The 14,859-nt window shown below is 49.1% G+C and overlaps 5 protein-coding genes across 5 annotated transcripts; 3 read left to right on the top strand and 2 right to left on the bottom strand.

The window, feature by feature from the left end:
* Window positions 1-1,065: 1,065 nt before the first annotated feature.
* On the top strand, window positions 1,066-1,315 carry FOBCDRAFT_274156 (uncharacterized protein; the record flags this gene model as incomplete). The annotated part of the gene is made up of 2 exons (XM_031184148.2): window positions 1,066-1,183; window positions 1,239-1,315. 2 exons carry the CDS (start codon window positions 1,066-1,068, stop codon window positions 1,313-1,315), a joined length of 195 nt encoding a protein of 64 aa, XP_031039790.1.
* Window positions 1,316-1,893: 578 nt separating this feature from the next.
* On the bottom strand, window positions 1,894-2,955 carry FOBCDRAFT_293252 (Alpha/Beta hydrolase protein; the record flags this gene model as incomplete). Its single annotated transcript, XM_059611823.1, has 2 exons — window positions 2,741-2,955; window positions 1,894-2,703 (listed from the first exon to the last, which is right to left on the bottom strand). The coding sequence occupies exons 1-2, from the start codon at window positions 2,939-2,941 to the stop codon at window positions 1,894-1,896; spliced, it is 1,011 nt and encodes a 336-aa protein (XP_059464918.1). The 5' UTR covers window positions 2,942-2,955.
* A 523-nt stretch (window positions 2,956-3,478) lies between these two features.
* Window positions 3,479-5,831, bottom strand: FOBCDRAFT_223470 (uncharacterized protein). The gene has a single exon (XM_031184145.3). The coding sequence runs from the start codon at window positions 5,519-5,521 to the stop codon at window positions 3,857-3,859; it is 1,665 nt and encodes a 554-aa protein (XP_031039787.2). The 5' UTR covers window positions 5,522-5,831; the 3' UTR covers window positions 3,479-3,856.
* A 1,953-nt stretch (window positions 5,832-7,784) lies between these two features.
* On the top strand, window positions 7,785-12,860 carry FOBCDRAFT_240009 (RTA1 like protein-domain-containing protein; the record flags this gene model as incomplete). The annotated part of the gene is made up of 13 exons (XM_031184144.3): window positions 7,785-8,243; window positions 8,297-8,471; window positions 8,522-8,988; window positions 9,217-9,291; window positions 9,700-9,762; window positions 9,823-9,983; window positions 10,520-10,939; window positions 11,205-11,434; window positions 11,770-11,896; window positions 11,948-12,316; window positions 12,572-12,659; window positions 12,690-12,709; window positions 12,803-12,860. 13 exons carry the CDS (start codon window positions 7,785-7,787, stop codon window positions 12,858-12,860), a joined length of 2,712 nt encoding a protein of 903 aa, XP_031039786.3.
* Window positions 12,861-13,270: 410 nt separating this feature from the next.
* Window positions 13,271-14,107, top strand: FOBCDRAFT_240008 (uncharacterized protein; the record flags this gene model as incomplete). Its single annotated transcript, XM_059610282.1, has 3 exons — window positions 13,271-13,750; window positions 13,834-13,857; window positions 13,898-14,107. 3 exons carry the CDS (start codon window positions 13,271-13,273, stop codon window positions 14,105-14,107), a joined length of 714 nt encoding a protein of 237 aa, XP_059464917.1.
* Window positions 14,108-14,859: the final 752 nt, after the last annotated feature.

Below are 14,859 nucleotides of genomic sequence, written 5' to 3'. Positions count from 1 at the left end.
TGCTCTGTTTTTGTTTTGTTCCTAGCAGACAGAGCCTGTCGTCTTTGTAAGTCCCACTTTGTAACCCAGCCCCGGTCTGGTTTTCACTCCCCCTGGTCTCTGGATTGGAGCATCATCATCACCACCTCCATGGAAATCCACCTCATCCGGGGCACTCGGGGGGCGTCAAATCCTGTATCAAATCTTGTACTTGGACTTTGGTAGTATTGTACAATGCACAAAAAGCCTCAGAGTCTCGAGATAGGATAGGTACCTGATGGACATCACCTGGTGCCTCCTCGAAGCCTGGCCTCAGTCGCACCACACCTCACTGCTCTCCCACGATGAGATCACCCCCCTGGGGCTTGTATCCACTAACGCTATGGACCCAAGCAACCACTGAAAGAGACCCTGCTCGCTCGCCTTGACCTCTCTTAGCTGGTGTTGCCCGGGATCTGGACCCATTTTACGTACAGAATCCTTTCCCTCGTTTGGTACAAAGTCTGATTCCTCGCGGGTCGTGACGCTGTTTTCTCCACTTTTCACAGCTCTTGGGTGACTTTTGGTGTCAGATAGCTGATCAACAAAACCACAGAAGAGCCCGCCTTCGCGACCAGATTCACTTGCTGCTTCTTCATCACCCTCCAAGATCGCAAAGGTAGGTCAATTCCTTACTCACAGTCACGCTGCTCTTCTTTCGCTCTTCTCGTCCGCCTCCGGGCCCATTGTACGTCTCGATAGTCAAGCCAATTCCTGTGTAATGGCCGTCTACTCAGTTCTGGAGTCATGCACGTCGTCGCAATCCTAGCGCAAATGCCGGCGTCAGCGTCTTCAGTGACATTTGCCAAGAATTCCGTCAGAACATTTCCTGGATGAATCGCTCTGGACTCGCTCCTATGCTGCTCAATTGAACGACATCGCCGCCATAACCCATTTGAATTGGTGCGACAGTGTCGCTCAGTGGAAAAGGACGAGAATTTGTGAAGCGTGGGCTGTCTGCCTATGGCCGCTTTATCGCGGCGCGGAGCCAAGAAAATACTCGTTTGCTAACATGTCTTCCTTAGCAATCTCTCCACTCCAGACACAATGGCCGCCATCAAGTCTCTCATGACCCGCGACGAGGTCGTCCACCAGCTTGCCAAGCGTCAAAACTGGGCCGCCAAGGAGCCTGGTGTTATTGTCGTCTTTTGCATTGTTGGTGTTGGTATGTCATGTCTTTTACCCAAGATGTCTGGTAACTATGCTAAATTTCTGGATAGTCGCCATTGGCCTTCTCAGCCTCTTCCTCTACAGGAAGGCCATTGCTCGCAAGGCCAACAAGGCCTCTACCGTCTAAGCCGTTTGATACGGATGAGGCCGACGTTAAGGAGAGTGGAGCGTAACCTGAGGCATAGTCATGAGCGTCTTTGGACTATGAGCCTCAGGTAGATGTGGTGTTACGACGAGGTGCCTTCTGCGACACATCGGGTGACCGACTGTGACCCCGTATTCCAGTCAACTGTTGCCGGTTACGTCCCTCACCAATTCCTCGCTTATCAACTGCCAACGAAATCTCTTACGGATAGCAGAGTTGACTGGCAAATCTTTTGTACATACCTACATACCACCGGATCTCGTGGGACAAATGTGCTGGAGGGCGGGTTCTCGTCGAGTGTTCGCGGCAAGGTGGCTGTATTCTATCTTCTAATGCTACTGATACCTACTCGTTTGAAGCAATCAACAATAATCATCTACTCGAAATCTCATTCCAGAAACAAACTCCAGCATCATGAAACGCTTAACCTGAAGAGGCGCCTACTGATTTCATGTCTATTATGACAGTTACTTTTACATGTGTATCCCATCTCTAAGATTTCAGGAATGCGTGTCGTAGAATACTCATACATGCCATGATGCAGACCAGAGGATACTGTATCAGTAACCCTCTTTGGCTAGCATATCTGCTATGTCAAGATAGAATGCAATAGCATTGAAATTCCTCTTGATCCCCATCCACTCCCGGACTGTCCAACCAACACGATTGGACCAGTTTATCAGATCCAAGTGGCTCACTCCAAGGAGCGTGCCTTTGTATGTGCCCCAGTGGCTGCTCTCCACACTGACAAGTCCATCGTTGGGTCCCTCGGCCTGTGTCATGACGGCGTGCGGGTGCCGAAATGGACTCAGCAGCGCCGGCCGCTCCACTGCCGCTCCGTACGAAAAGTACCGCACGTCTGGTTGATCCGGCGTGCTCGGATTGAACTCTTCAGCCATGTAGCGTCTCGTCAACTGCGAGAACGCTGCTGTACCGAGGCCAGCTTTTTCAAATGTCTGATAAAGTTGAGGCAAGTAATGGTGCAGTGGTGAGACTTCTTCATCAAGGAGGTAGTCTGCAAATGCGCTTCCTCGGTGCGGCGTTGCAACGGTAACCACAGCCGCAACGCGGACTGGGAGCGGAGCGAGGTGTGAAAGCATGTATCGAGTATCAAGACCACCCATGCTGTGTGCGACAATTGTGACGGCTTGGGGCATTGGAGCGAGGGCTTCAAGGGCGGAGCGGAGAGCAGTAGCGCGATCGGCAATAGAGGATGATGGAGGCACAGTGGGCGTCAAGACGGTGGCGCCTTGTGCAGTGAGGGCATCCCGAATGCCATGCCAGTATTCGACAGCTGGAAAGTATGGAGAGAGACGGAGTTCAGCGAAGCCGAAGAGGCCGTGGGCGAGGACGATAGGGTATTTTGGAGTCTCTATCACCAAACGTATTAGCAAGATAACCTCACACAGTGGGATCAGATGCGGCACCGTATTTTTCTCTTATTATCGCATAGTCGTCAGATATTTCCCTGCCCAACGCCTTTATCCTCGGATCATGTTCACGTCCGAGGTAAGTGCTGCAAGCGAAACTTCGATGGCATTGCGCGCGATATAGTTGCCGGGATAGGGGTGAAGCAGGCGCATTGCGCCATATTGCCGATTTGTTCATGGATTGTTGAGTCGCATGGGCGCAATGCGATAGAAGTGTTGGTGTAAGTAGAGTTCTAGTAGTCAAGTAGAACGACTGTCGCGAACTAATGACGTCACGGCGCGAATGCGTGTGATATTCTTTTTTTTTGGGGGTAAAATAGTTGCGTTTGCGCTCCGTGTCTAAGAAAAATGTAGAATGAGTAACTATTTATCTTGGGATTATTGGCTTACAGTTTAGATGTAACTGTAACTATTCTGCAATATTATAAAAAGCTTCCATAATATAAGTGCTTATAGAATTTCTGGGGCTCAGGTATTGCCTTTATTTTCCATCATGTTGATAGATATTTGGGACTTCCCTCTTTTACTTGAGCCTTCAGTGCTTGATGAAATGACAGTCTGACGGCAAACGAAAACTGCGACTACACTATTCTTAAATCCAGATAGTTCATGAAGACTCTGCTTAACCCGCTGCAAGTGTGTGGAAATGATCTTCTCTTGCTGCAACTGTTTCTTTAAAGTCAAAGTCAATGTCTGGTAAACTGAGCTGGAACTGTTCTGAAGTAGGTAGGTATTCGGTATTTGTGACTCTATTACTAACAATGGGATTCTAGATCCAAGACAACCTCAAACTATGTATGACAATAAGGTGATACTGGAGTTACATCCAAGCCTGGGTCTGGGATGTATATGTGCCAGTACTTAACCAATAACTCCTCTTAAAACAGCACATGTAAGGTAACATGGAAGTGAGAACTCAACAACCCATCGTGATTCCAACCAAGTGAAGAATTAATGGCACCATGATCGAGCCAGGATCTGAATGAACCCCTCACTCCTTTTCTCAGTCCTATCAAAATCCTCCACACCCGGCATTATCGTTATCATCAGCACATTAAAGCATTTATCCAGACAAGTCATGCTTTGGATCACTTCAACTCTTCTCAGGAGGTAACTGGCTCGGCGCATTTTCGTTCGTGACACCGCTGTAGGCTGGCCGGGCCTGCATGCCGTCGAAGGGGCCAGCCAGGTTCTCCGCGATGGCTTCGTCATAGCTGGGCGGAGCATCGTCATATGGAGGTGCCTCTTGACCCGGAGCTAGTTGTGGTGGATAGAGGGGGTCATGAGCTGGCTGGGGAGGGACCTGGTTGGGAGTTTGAGAAGGTCGTTGCTGTTGAGCTGACACTGGGGCTGAGGAAACCGAGTTTTGTCTGGGTGGTAGACGGGGCGGGACGTTATTCGTGAAGGTTGCACGTCCTGGCCGCGTCGATCTTGCGGATTCAACGAGTTCAGGAGGCGGTGTGATACCAGAATAAACTTCGACTTGCGCAAAATGTAGCGGTAGGAGGATGACCGGTGGGCTCTTGTTGGTGATGCCCTTCTTTGGCTTGCCCCAGGCTAGACCAAGCTTCAACTCGAGCTCGTACCTCCTAGAAAGATTACAAGTGACGAATGAGGGTGCCACAGTGTTGGGAAGAGGCAAGTTCCTCCATACATGGTCTGGAATCACCAACTCCTTCCCAACTTCGTCATCAGGCCCTGTGGTCAGCGGGATGTTGATGTTGGGGTTTGACACGACAACCCATCGGTTGATCTTCTGGTTTTGGAGCTCGAGCGCGCGGACATCAGTACGGCCAATAAGCTCCATCTGAAACGATACTAGATAGACTTGTTCTGGATTGTTGTTGAGCTTTTTGGCGATAAGCCGTAGTGGAACAGGCTTGTTACAAGTCAAGACGCTTGGATGGGGAAGGCGTGCTGAAATCTCAATTGCTGGAGCTGGAGCTGGGGCAATATCTGCAGATGGCTCTGGTGTAGAGGCCGATTTTGAATCTGTGCCGCTTCCAAAGTTGAAGAGAGAGGACCGCTTCTTCTCTGGCTGGGGGGTCATTGGCCGAAATGTGAAGGGACGACGAGCAAAAGCCTCCTGGGTTGTCGGCTTCGGCCGGGGCGGTTCAATAGGGAGGAACTTCAGACCGATCTGATACCGCCAATTTTCTTTCAGCAATCCCGGTCTCTGGATTGTAACCTTGATGTAGTAGCGAATTTCCGCCTCCATAGGATATCCTGTTAATGATGGAGGTAGTGTGCGGGTGACATGGCGAAGGTAGAGTTGCTTGCTACCATCCATGACCCTTACACCACCAATACCAAACATTCCTCCACCCCCAAAACCACCGGCGTTAGCCATGCCGCCGATTTTCGACATAGCCATTGGGTCGCTGCATGCATTATTGATGGGAAGCTTGAACTTGAAAGGAAACTCGTGCTCGCCTGCTTGCAGGGGGTATGCACCGTAAGGGTTAGAGGAGCTCGCATAGTAGTCATCTGGAAAAACCTGTTGTAGTTTGTATAAGATTTTGTGGTTCTCAGCTGCGGTGCTGCCAGGAGGCCGTTGAGGGCTAGGTTGTAGCCTGGCCATGTTCTGTGGATCAAAGGCATTCGGAGCCTGTAGAGCTGTTCCCGATTCCCCCTCGAGCTTGACAACAATGCTTCCAATCTGCTCGGCGCGGTTGAGACCCAGGATGATTCGGCCTTGTACCAAGTCGAGGTTGGTATAGAACTCAGGCTGGTTGTCCAGCGCTATTCGAATAGACATGATGGGTGAGAGTCAGGAAAAGACTGACAATGAAAGAATAAGAGAACCCCTGTGTGACGTGAGTGCTCGATCTGAGATTGGCTCGGACCTAACAGTCCAATAATGTTTGTCGTGAGCTGAAGTGAGTTGAGCGTGATATAGCTAGAAATCTCAACAAGAGACTCTTCGTTTGAAGGAGCGTTTCACAATTTGGCGTATCCTCTCGAATAGCTCCAAGATCTGTCAGTCTTGCATTCTCTGCATGGAAGAAACTTGATCGATTTTCATTGACTCTTAGACGGATTGCACGGGAAACTTGGGTTAACTTAGTTGGATGTACGTCACCAAGGCTACACAGCCTGAGCCAAGCCCCGCGATAGGCCTCACCGCACCTGACATGAAGGAGGGGTGACTGTGGCGCATCATGTGTACCGCATGTGGCTTACATGATCGGGTGTTTTAGCGCCGCGTCTCCGACAAGCTTTTTACTGTACAGATCTGGCAACTCGAGATTGTGGCCCTTCAACCCAATTCATCAAGGGCAATCTACCAAAAGTCCCTCAAACAGGGGTACAAGTCATCTACCCAAGCTTTTCACGCGGTCACATCTCCGCTGTGCCGCGATGAGTTATAAGATGTTTGGTGGAGAAGGTTTGAAGATCAATTCCCTGGAGATCGGAAATGCTGGTATCAGACAGGGCAGGGCAGGGCAGGGCAGATAGAAGAGAAGAGAAGGGAACGTCCAAGCACGAGGTGCTTTGCAATGCAGATGCATAGGACGCATGAAGAGTGTTGGTGATGACAACTTTTCATGAGCGTCACCTGCTTGATCCAGCCTTGAAGCCTGTCGCAATCTCCACTATAACGTCCGACAAGACATCAACCAACACAGTTCTTTGACACATCCATCACATATCAACAACTTGGAGGTGGATACAGACCGCAATTGGCACGATACCTTTGTCGGCATTGAGTCTGTCAGGGCAGGAAAGCCCGCGATCGACACCTCATAGCACTCACGGACCCTCTGCCGAGGTGTTTCAACGCCCACAATTTGGCATGAGATGTGCTGCATCTTGAACCAACTGCATATCCAGGGTCCCTCTGTCGACTTGGTGTTGTTCGAGTTCTCCCGAGGTCGACGAGGTTTCCTTTTGTGTCAGGATCGGCATTGCTCACGCCGCGCTTCGCAATGCCAATTTACGAACCCTGTATGATGTGTCCCGGAACCACTCCGCGCTTCTGCCGCACCTCGAAGCTTTGGATCATGACATGACCCCTCCACTTCCGAGTCACATACGTCGAGTTGCTTGCGACTTTATGGTAACTCCCGATCACCACTCGCGTTAGAAGCGCTCGCGGAATGGCACCATGCGGGCCGCTTGCCGCCCAAGACCATCAACGCCCCATTTCGCGCTCGTCGACCAACCACGACAAAGCCTGGCCGCTTTCGTGGCCTAGTACCGCTCGCCCGCTGCGTCTGTGCCGTGCGGGCTGCCGCCGTTTCCCCGCCTTTATCGCTTCGTGATTGGCACACTTAGGCCCCCCCCCCAATCTCAGCCAGCGCAACGACAAGAAGATTGTCTCTTGCAGGCAGAGATTGCTATGATCCTGGGTAATACAACCCTGTCAGGCTCCGGATAAGTTACACCTTTTCTGTCCATGTCATGTTTTGAGTTGCATAGCCATTTCTGTGCAGTTGTCCTAGTCATGTCAACCCATCGCAAACCTTGTCAACCACTTTACAGATGTCATCCTGGCTTATGATTACAAGGATCCAACACCCAACAACCACATGCTCTTTGATGCTTCATGCCCTTCCTCTTCACTCTGGCACTTTGCAAGGACTGGGTACCATGTCACTTTGTGCTCCTGAACGTCGATCATGACCAAACTTGATTGGTCGTGTTGGCTCTTACATCAATTATGGTTCGACCTTATGGCAGTTGTTCTTGTTCGCTATTGGACCGCCCAAAGTGCCGTCTAGTAAAGGCTGAATACCCGTCTCACCCGTTGAGACCTTGTCTAGCTTGTCTTTACTGTTGCACTGCATTATGGCCCTCCCAACAGTGATCCCCTCTCTGCAGCGCCCCATGTGTACAGAGCCTCACATGCAGGGCTCCGCCCAGACCAGGCAGATGGCAGATGGCAGAGTTCTGATCTGTCTGTCTATATGTATGGGGGCCAAGCCATCCCGTCTTATTCTCCGAGTCCCCCTTTGCTTTTGACTTGGTTGTCAGCCTGTCATGATAATTTGCCAGCCTTTGTTGGTTGACACCCGACGATGGCAGGCGATTGTGGATCGACCTGTCCGGCCTCTGATGGCTTCTACTCATACAATCCGAGTGTAGGCGGCAACGCTGTGTTGCTTGTTGTCTTTGCTCTCCTTGCTCTCGCCGCCATCTACTTTGGTATCCGCTCCAGGACCTACCTCTTCTCCCTCGCACTCACCACCGGACTTTTTCTCGAAGTACTAGGATTTGTCGGCCGTATTCTGCTTCACTCGAAGCGAGATAGTCAAGGCCATTTCTTCCTCTTTTTATTCGGAACAGTCTTGGGACCATCGCTGATTAGTGTTGCCATCTTCATAATCCTTCCTCACATCCTTGGCATCTACGGAGAGCCGCTTTGTCCTTTTAGGCCACTCGTAGCTGGCCTCGTCTTTTGGGGACTCGCTGCAGTCACTGTGTTATTCGAGCTTATCGGCGTCGTCTTTACGGCACATGAATCTAATGGAGTCACCGTATGTTATCTCAACGGTAGAAGCAAATCATTATCATGTACTGACCTGAGCAGCGGAAACAAGGAGCAGCGATCACAGCTACGGGCTTGGCCATTCAAGCGTTGTCATTGATAGCATGCACTGGGCTACACTTCTGGTTCACCCTCAGCTTGAGCACTCGTCGAGGAACCCTCGACGCTCGGCACTCACAGGTCTACTCTTCTTCTCGATTTAAGAAATTCCTCCTAGGTACGTCCACGTCCTGCGAAATGACTCTCCTAGGCTAACACCAAACTCAGCAATGGAGATGGCATCTGCTCTCTTGATTGTCTACTCCTTCTATCGGCTTGTCGAGTTTGCAGATGGTGTTTCGGGGGATGTCTTCCAGAACGAGGCTGCTTTCATGGTTGTCGGAGGACTTCTCCCCTTCTTAGCCGCAGCCCTCTTGACAGCCATCCACCCAGGCAATGCCTTTGCTGATGCCTGGGCCCCTACATCACCTCGAGGGATCAAACGTCAAAGTCGACCGACCCCTGTACAATCTCCCACCCCTAGTGGTCATCCCGTCCACCATTTATATGACCCCGACATCCGCAAGCAGATCTCGCCGACGTCACCAAAACACCGGAACTCAGCTGGACCACCTGAGCTTCCACAGGGATCCGTGGGCCTGCCTGCGCATCCGAAGCCGGTGCCAAGGCCCCCGAGTCCTCGGGACCCTAATGCCCCGCGCAAGGGGCCACCTGCACCGCTGAATCTGGCGGCTGTGCGTGCATCACGAAATAGTTGCAGGGCAGAACAGAGGGGTCATGCACCAAAGGATATGGTTCCCGATGGAGAGCTGTGGTAGCCAAGTTGGCGGGGAAGTCGATGACAATCATAAAGTACTACCTGTTGTTATACTGGAGAGCTGGGTGCGGTTTCAGGGAGCGCTGCTGGCTGGCTTACTCGCTGTGATATGATATATGATACGGCTATCTACTCGCGATGATAGGGCTGGGCAGGCTGTGGAATATTTTGTGTTGGGTGCTCAAAGGTGCTGGAATTTATGGTTCTCAGGCTTAGGACAGTGGATTTTATCAAGATGTTGGATTCCAATTGGCACTGGTATGGGTGGCAGTTTTGAATTATATATATATGCGTCCACTCAGGCACCTGCCTCTGCGTCGCATCTAGGTTAATTTGAATTTACCAAGTGATGAATTCATGTGCCAGGCAACACCAAGAAGATTACTACTAGGTGCCCTGATATTCGATGGCGCGATAAGGTGCCACGACTTTGACAACTGACCAGTCTCAGGGAGAACGGGCCAGTTTACGCTGGACTCGGGTAAGATTGTGATTTTTCACTGAGGGAACTCAAGCTCTAGGCTCATGTACAACCTGTCTGGCTAAATTCAATCATCCTTTTGCATTAAAGTTAATACTTCCTTGTTGTGTTTCCACAGTCTCTTTCAAATGCCTACACTCCTCATAGGTAATGCCTGATGAGCTACGGAAGCTTGTGAACGTGTTCCAAGGGTTATTGCGGGCGCAAAAGGTGATTGCAACGAAACCTTGTATCATTCCGTAGTAGGGTCGCTGATGGCGACGTACATAGAACTTGATATTGGTTGTCCTTGCGACATGCATGCATGCAACGAGAACTGCCACCAACTCTAATCTCGAGGCTGCGCAGATCGTTCGGAATAGCATGGCTGTCAAAGTCAAAACCCGTGTTATTGTTGACTGGAATGCAGGGGTTACGGCCCACGATGTACAGTATGCAAGGCACAGAGGCATGTTTGTGCCGATTTAGCGCCTCGCCAGGAACGGGAGGACAAGACAACATCGACCGGATCGACCAGATTTGACGCTATCGGAAATATGTTTGATCAATTCGTGAATAGAATCGATCTATTGGATTGAAGCAAATTTGATAGCCGTGCCCAAAGCCGAGTCAATATTGCGAGATTGCCAACAGCTTCGCATTACCGACAAAAGGCAGTGAAGAAACAAGAGGAAACAGATCCCAAGAATTTGGTATATTGTCTCAAGACGCATGTTTTGTCTCTCATACTCCTTGGTCGTTATAGAGTCAGGTTCCTAGTGGTCCGGCCACTCTCAACTGTGTTGCCGTATTTTAGGAGTCGAGATGAGGAGTCTGATGAAGGCTGGCATACGGTCTCAAAATAAGCTGTCAACTCTATACCAACACTATTCCTGTCGATTCAAGTTTTGAGCATACCCTACCGAAAGAGGGCCCTCGTGTAACGTGGCCACGAGTTTGGTTCGATATGTCTCATGATCAAGAACAGAAGATCAACGGCGCTTAGCCAGGTCCGGCCAAGAGAGACTCCCACCAACGTTTTGGCTCTCGATGGACGACAATGTGGCTTTATAGACCTCTGCCCTATACCCAAGAATGCCCAAAACTGTCTGGAAGCGTACGCCATGGCTCGTCATCTCCCTCTAAAGAATGGGATTATCCCCGTAGACCACGATTCCTCTCTTCTTCAACCCACACTGCACTTCCAAATGCTCAGGCACCTATGTCAGAAACTGAGTGACTCTTCATATCAATCATCAATGTCTTGCTCATTTGCACGGATATCCGATATCATCAATCGCAAGCTCGGCAGAGGCCGTCCTTCCGAATACGACGACGACGAGAAGACACGGGCTATATCCATCACTACTACTATCACCATCACGACGACGGCGACGGACTCGATTGGGTAGGATGGTGGTCCTGGAGAGGGCTGAGTTTGACCCGAGGCACGGCAATGGCCAATCTGTTTTCGACCTCAACGTTGCCCTGATGGTCATCACTAATGTCTTGATGATTTTGCGATTGTATGTTCGCGGTATTATGGTCAAGAATCTTGGATGGGATGATTTGTTGGCTGTTCTTGCTTGGGTAAATACTCCTTGTAATATCCCATCGAAATCAGGGTCGACTCACATATGACTAGGGCCTTGTCATGACCTTTTCTTGTATAGAAATCGTCCTTTTGACGAAGGGTGTTGGATATCACATACAGGATGTGCCGAAGGAGACGTTGCTTCAATTTTTGTCAGTATGTACCCAAGCATGGAATCCTACAAGTACACTCCAGACATTGACTATTCATTGCTACAGCTGTCTCCTGTCGACAAGTTAGTTTTCATCTTGGCGGGTGGATTTGTCAGGCTATCAATCCTTGCTTGTCTTCCTCGCATCAACAGAGACAGTAAGACAACCACCCACTTCCAAGTTCCTGTTACTGATCTGAGTCAACAGGATCTTTTATGACGTGCGTATATGGAGTTTTTGTGGCAACCATAATCACTGCTGTGGCTTCATTCTTATTCGTCCTTTTGTCCTGTAGCCCGGTATCGTATGTTGATTCCTTTCTCTCCCATATTCATCATTCGGAGACTGAGTTGGATAGAGATGTATTCAACGCCACAAAGCCAGACAGACAGTGCGTCTCAAAATATAGCCTGTCTCGTATGAGATGGGCTCACTCGATTATTTCAACTATTCTTAACGTCGTGATACTCAGCCTCTGTATATGGGTTTCAGCGTCAACCAACAAAACACGAGCTCAAGTCATTAAGATGACGTTGATGCTTTTGCTTGGACTGTTTGCTGTTGTTTCGACAATCACCAGGCTCATTCTTCTGCTTACAACAAACATGAATGTGGACATGTTAGTCAACCACTGCAGAGTATTAAGAATAACAACTGACATATACTATAGAACTTACATCAGCCTTCGATTAGCACCATTCTTCTCCCTAGAGATCAACTCGGGTCTTTGGTGCGGCTGTCTCCCTGCTTTCCAGCCCCTTTTCGAGTGGACCAACAACCACTACTATAATCATTACAACATGAGGAAGTTATCTCGAAGCAGCGCCCAAGAACCCCTGAATGATTCTTGGAACAGAGATTACATGGCTGCAAACCCTCATGTTTCAATCCACGGGCAGCCAAGAGATCTAAAAGGGAATAAGACGGCATCGGATGCTGAATCAGCCTCTGGATTCGCAATGTTGGAGAATGAAAGAGGCATCAAGTTGACCACTGAGTTTTCGGTGCATATGGAAGACAGAGTTTATACCGGAGAAGGGTCAGAAGACATAGTATCGAGGACACCAGCGTGGAACGCATTCTGAGAGAAATTGTCTGGTATTGATAGTACAAGTTATACTACTATACCTCAATAGTCTTGTAACATTGGGGTCTAACAAGAAGAAATGGCCATTGAGGCAGCATTGCGACATTTTATGGGTCTCAACACCTTCGTTGAAATTGACAAAGAGATTTATGAATGTGGTTGAACAACATATTGCCCAACAAATGATTGAGGCTTGCCGACGGAAAGTTCTATTTTTGAAAACGAAATCTTTGGGTCAATCCATAACAAGTCCGAAACATTGGGCACGACTTTGCCGTGGTCCTTTATTTCGAGTGTTGGCAGCTCTAATAAGCGATGAACAAAGGACTCGACTCGAGTACCTAGGTTTGTGCAACCATCACCGAGGCACAACGTCAAGGGTCTGGGGGACGAGCGATTAGAGTCCAGAAGATTCTATATTTTAAAAAAGGTCACTAGGTTAAGACAGAAGGTGTCGATGAACTTGGACGTACACAAGACGTACAATGATCGATGAAGCGTACCTTAGGGAAGACAAGATACTTGTTAATTGTAGCCTACTGAGAGGGCGATATGGAATAGAAACAAGCGTGATACTAAACATTGAATGTTCACCAGATTCAACTCTCTATGAGGTTGTTTTGCAGTAAGGATGTCTGTCCGTGTCCTAAAAAGCGAACGTGCCCACCAAAAGAAGACGCTCTCAAGGGGGTGATGCAACAATTAACCAGCCTTGCCTGTAATCAATCCTTTTAAGTCCTTGTTCGAAGAGAACGCTCATCTTCAGGGTTGCTACACGGACGTTATTGATTTTCAAGGAATTATTAAAGCCTTTGAGACCCTCGATAATTGCCCATGCCACGACCCAAGACTCCTTCTCATACAACACTTGTTTACTTCTTCTGGAACCAGAGTTCAAAATTCGAAATGACGGAAGATAAAAAATCGGAGACAGGACAAGAGGTCCAGGAAACAGGACAAACGGTTCATCACCACCAACAACAACCCTCCCTCAAAGACACTAGCTCCGGATCTCCTCGTAGCCAGAATGAGCCTTACTTCGATGATTCCCCCACGTCAACTAAACCGACCAGGACTCAAGTGGCTCGAGAGACTATAGAAACATACAACAATTACAGAAATAAGCGAAAGACAAAAGATCACAACTGGTGGGGAAGCAAGCACCATGAACCCGAAAGAGGCGATCCGGATCGTGAATTTCGGTTCGCACGGAACATGTCAGTATCAAACCAAGAGATCAAGGATGCGCAACAGGCGTATGATGCTAGAATAATTGACCCTTTTGCAGGTAAACCCGACCCACTGGGCCTTCACTTGCGACCTACAACTCCTCCAATGGAGAAAGCCGAGAAGCAGAACAAAGGCCTGGAGGACCAAGGGGTTAATGTAACTCCTGAACTGAGAGAGGAGGTGACTCACCAATTTATCTCCAAAAGTGGGATCCATGCAGCTCTCTTAATCTGGTGCAGGAACAAGAAGGATGTCTCTGTCCAGTATGTTAACGAGTTCATCAAGAGCATGGATCGACTGCAGCTCGAGATGGCCACGCAGCAGCACGATGTAACTGAGAAGCTAGGCCAAACCATCAAAGATTGTGAAGAAAAGGAGTCTCGCTGTCAGCAGCTGCAAACTGAAAACAGCAAGCTCGAGATGGAAGTCCACAGGCTCAAAGAGGAGACAGAAAGGCTACAACAAAAGGAAAAAGAGAAGACGGATATACAAAACGAACCCTGTGGTAACTAAAAAAGATGTTCGTCAACTGGCTTTGTATACTGACATGACAGCAGGGAGTAAGGCGGAAGAGGAAAAGGCGGACCTTGAGGATTCCTCGATGCAATACAACAAACATTCTATTCCGCCTCCACCCACCGTAAAGCTACCTAGGACCCCGTTAACTTCCGTCAGAGAAGCCTCAGAGTCTAGTCAGAGCTCACCATTATCACCTGTAACCAAGGAAAGCTTGGAGAAGAAGGTCTCCGAAGCAGAATCAGAAAGGGATACTTTCTTAGATCAATTATGCAGTGAACAAGACACAACGAGAAAACTTTCAAGCAAGATAAAGGAACTCGAGAAGAAGCCCTGGTCAGTAAAAGCCGCACAGTCTCATGCCACCCAGGACGATGCTTGCAGAAACCGGGTCAAGGAATTGGAGTTACAAGTACAAAACCTCAAAGAGGAACTTCGGGCCAGCAATGACAGCATAAGAGTTCAAGGAAAAGCCAACTACATCACGATTGACAGTCTAATCAATGCAGTTCGGAAGGGGAACAAAGGAACCGATGAAGAAGAAGCACCGAACCTCGTGGACCGAATCAACTATCTGAACTTGGTCTGCTTCTTCCGAACTCGCAACTATCTTCAACTTGCTCTACGGGAGGGCGATCATACATTGGCAAGAATTCTCCTGAATGACGCTGACAAATGGGTCAAGTCGTGCAAAGAGTATTTCGAAACGATGGATCCAGAGGTCAATCGCCAAATCAAAGGCTCTATGC

This window comes from Fusarium oxysporum, chromosome V (genome assembly GCF_013085055.1).
Source record: "Fusarium oxysporum Fo47 chromosome V, complete sequence".
NCBI classification, from domain to species: Eukaryota; Fungi; Ascomycota; class Sordariomycetes; order Hypocreales; family Nectriaceae; genus Fusarium; species Fusarium oxysporum.
Note: the sequence above shows the minus strand (reverse complement) of the source record. Positions and strands in the feature narration are given on the sequence as shown.

What these genes read in the sequence shown, in the direction of transcription:
- FOBCDRAFT_223470 (XM_031184145.3), bottom strand. Translation starts at nt 5,521, where the DNA reads ATGTCTATTCGAATAGCGCTGGACAACCAGCCTGAGTTCTATACCAAC.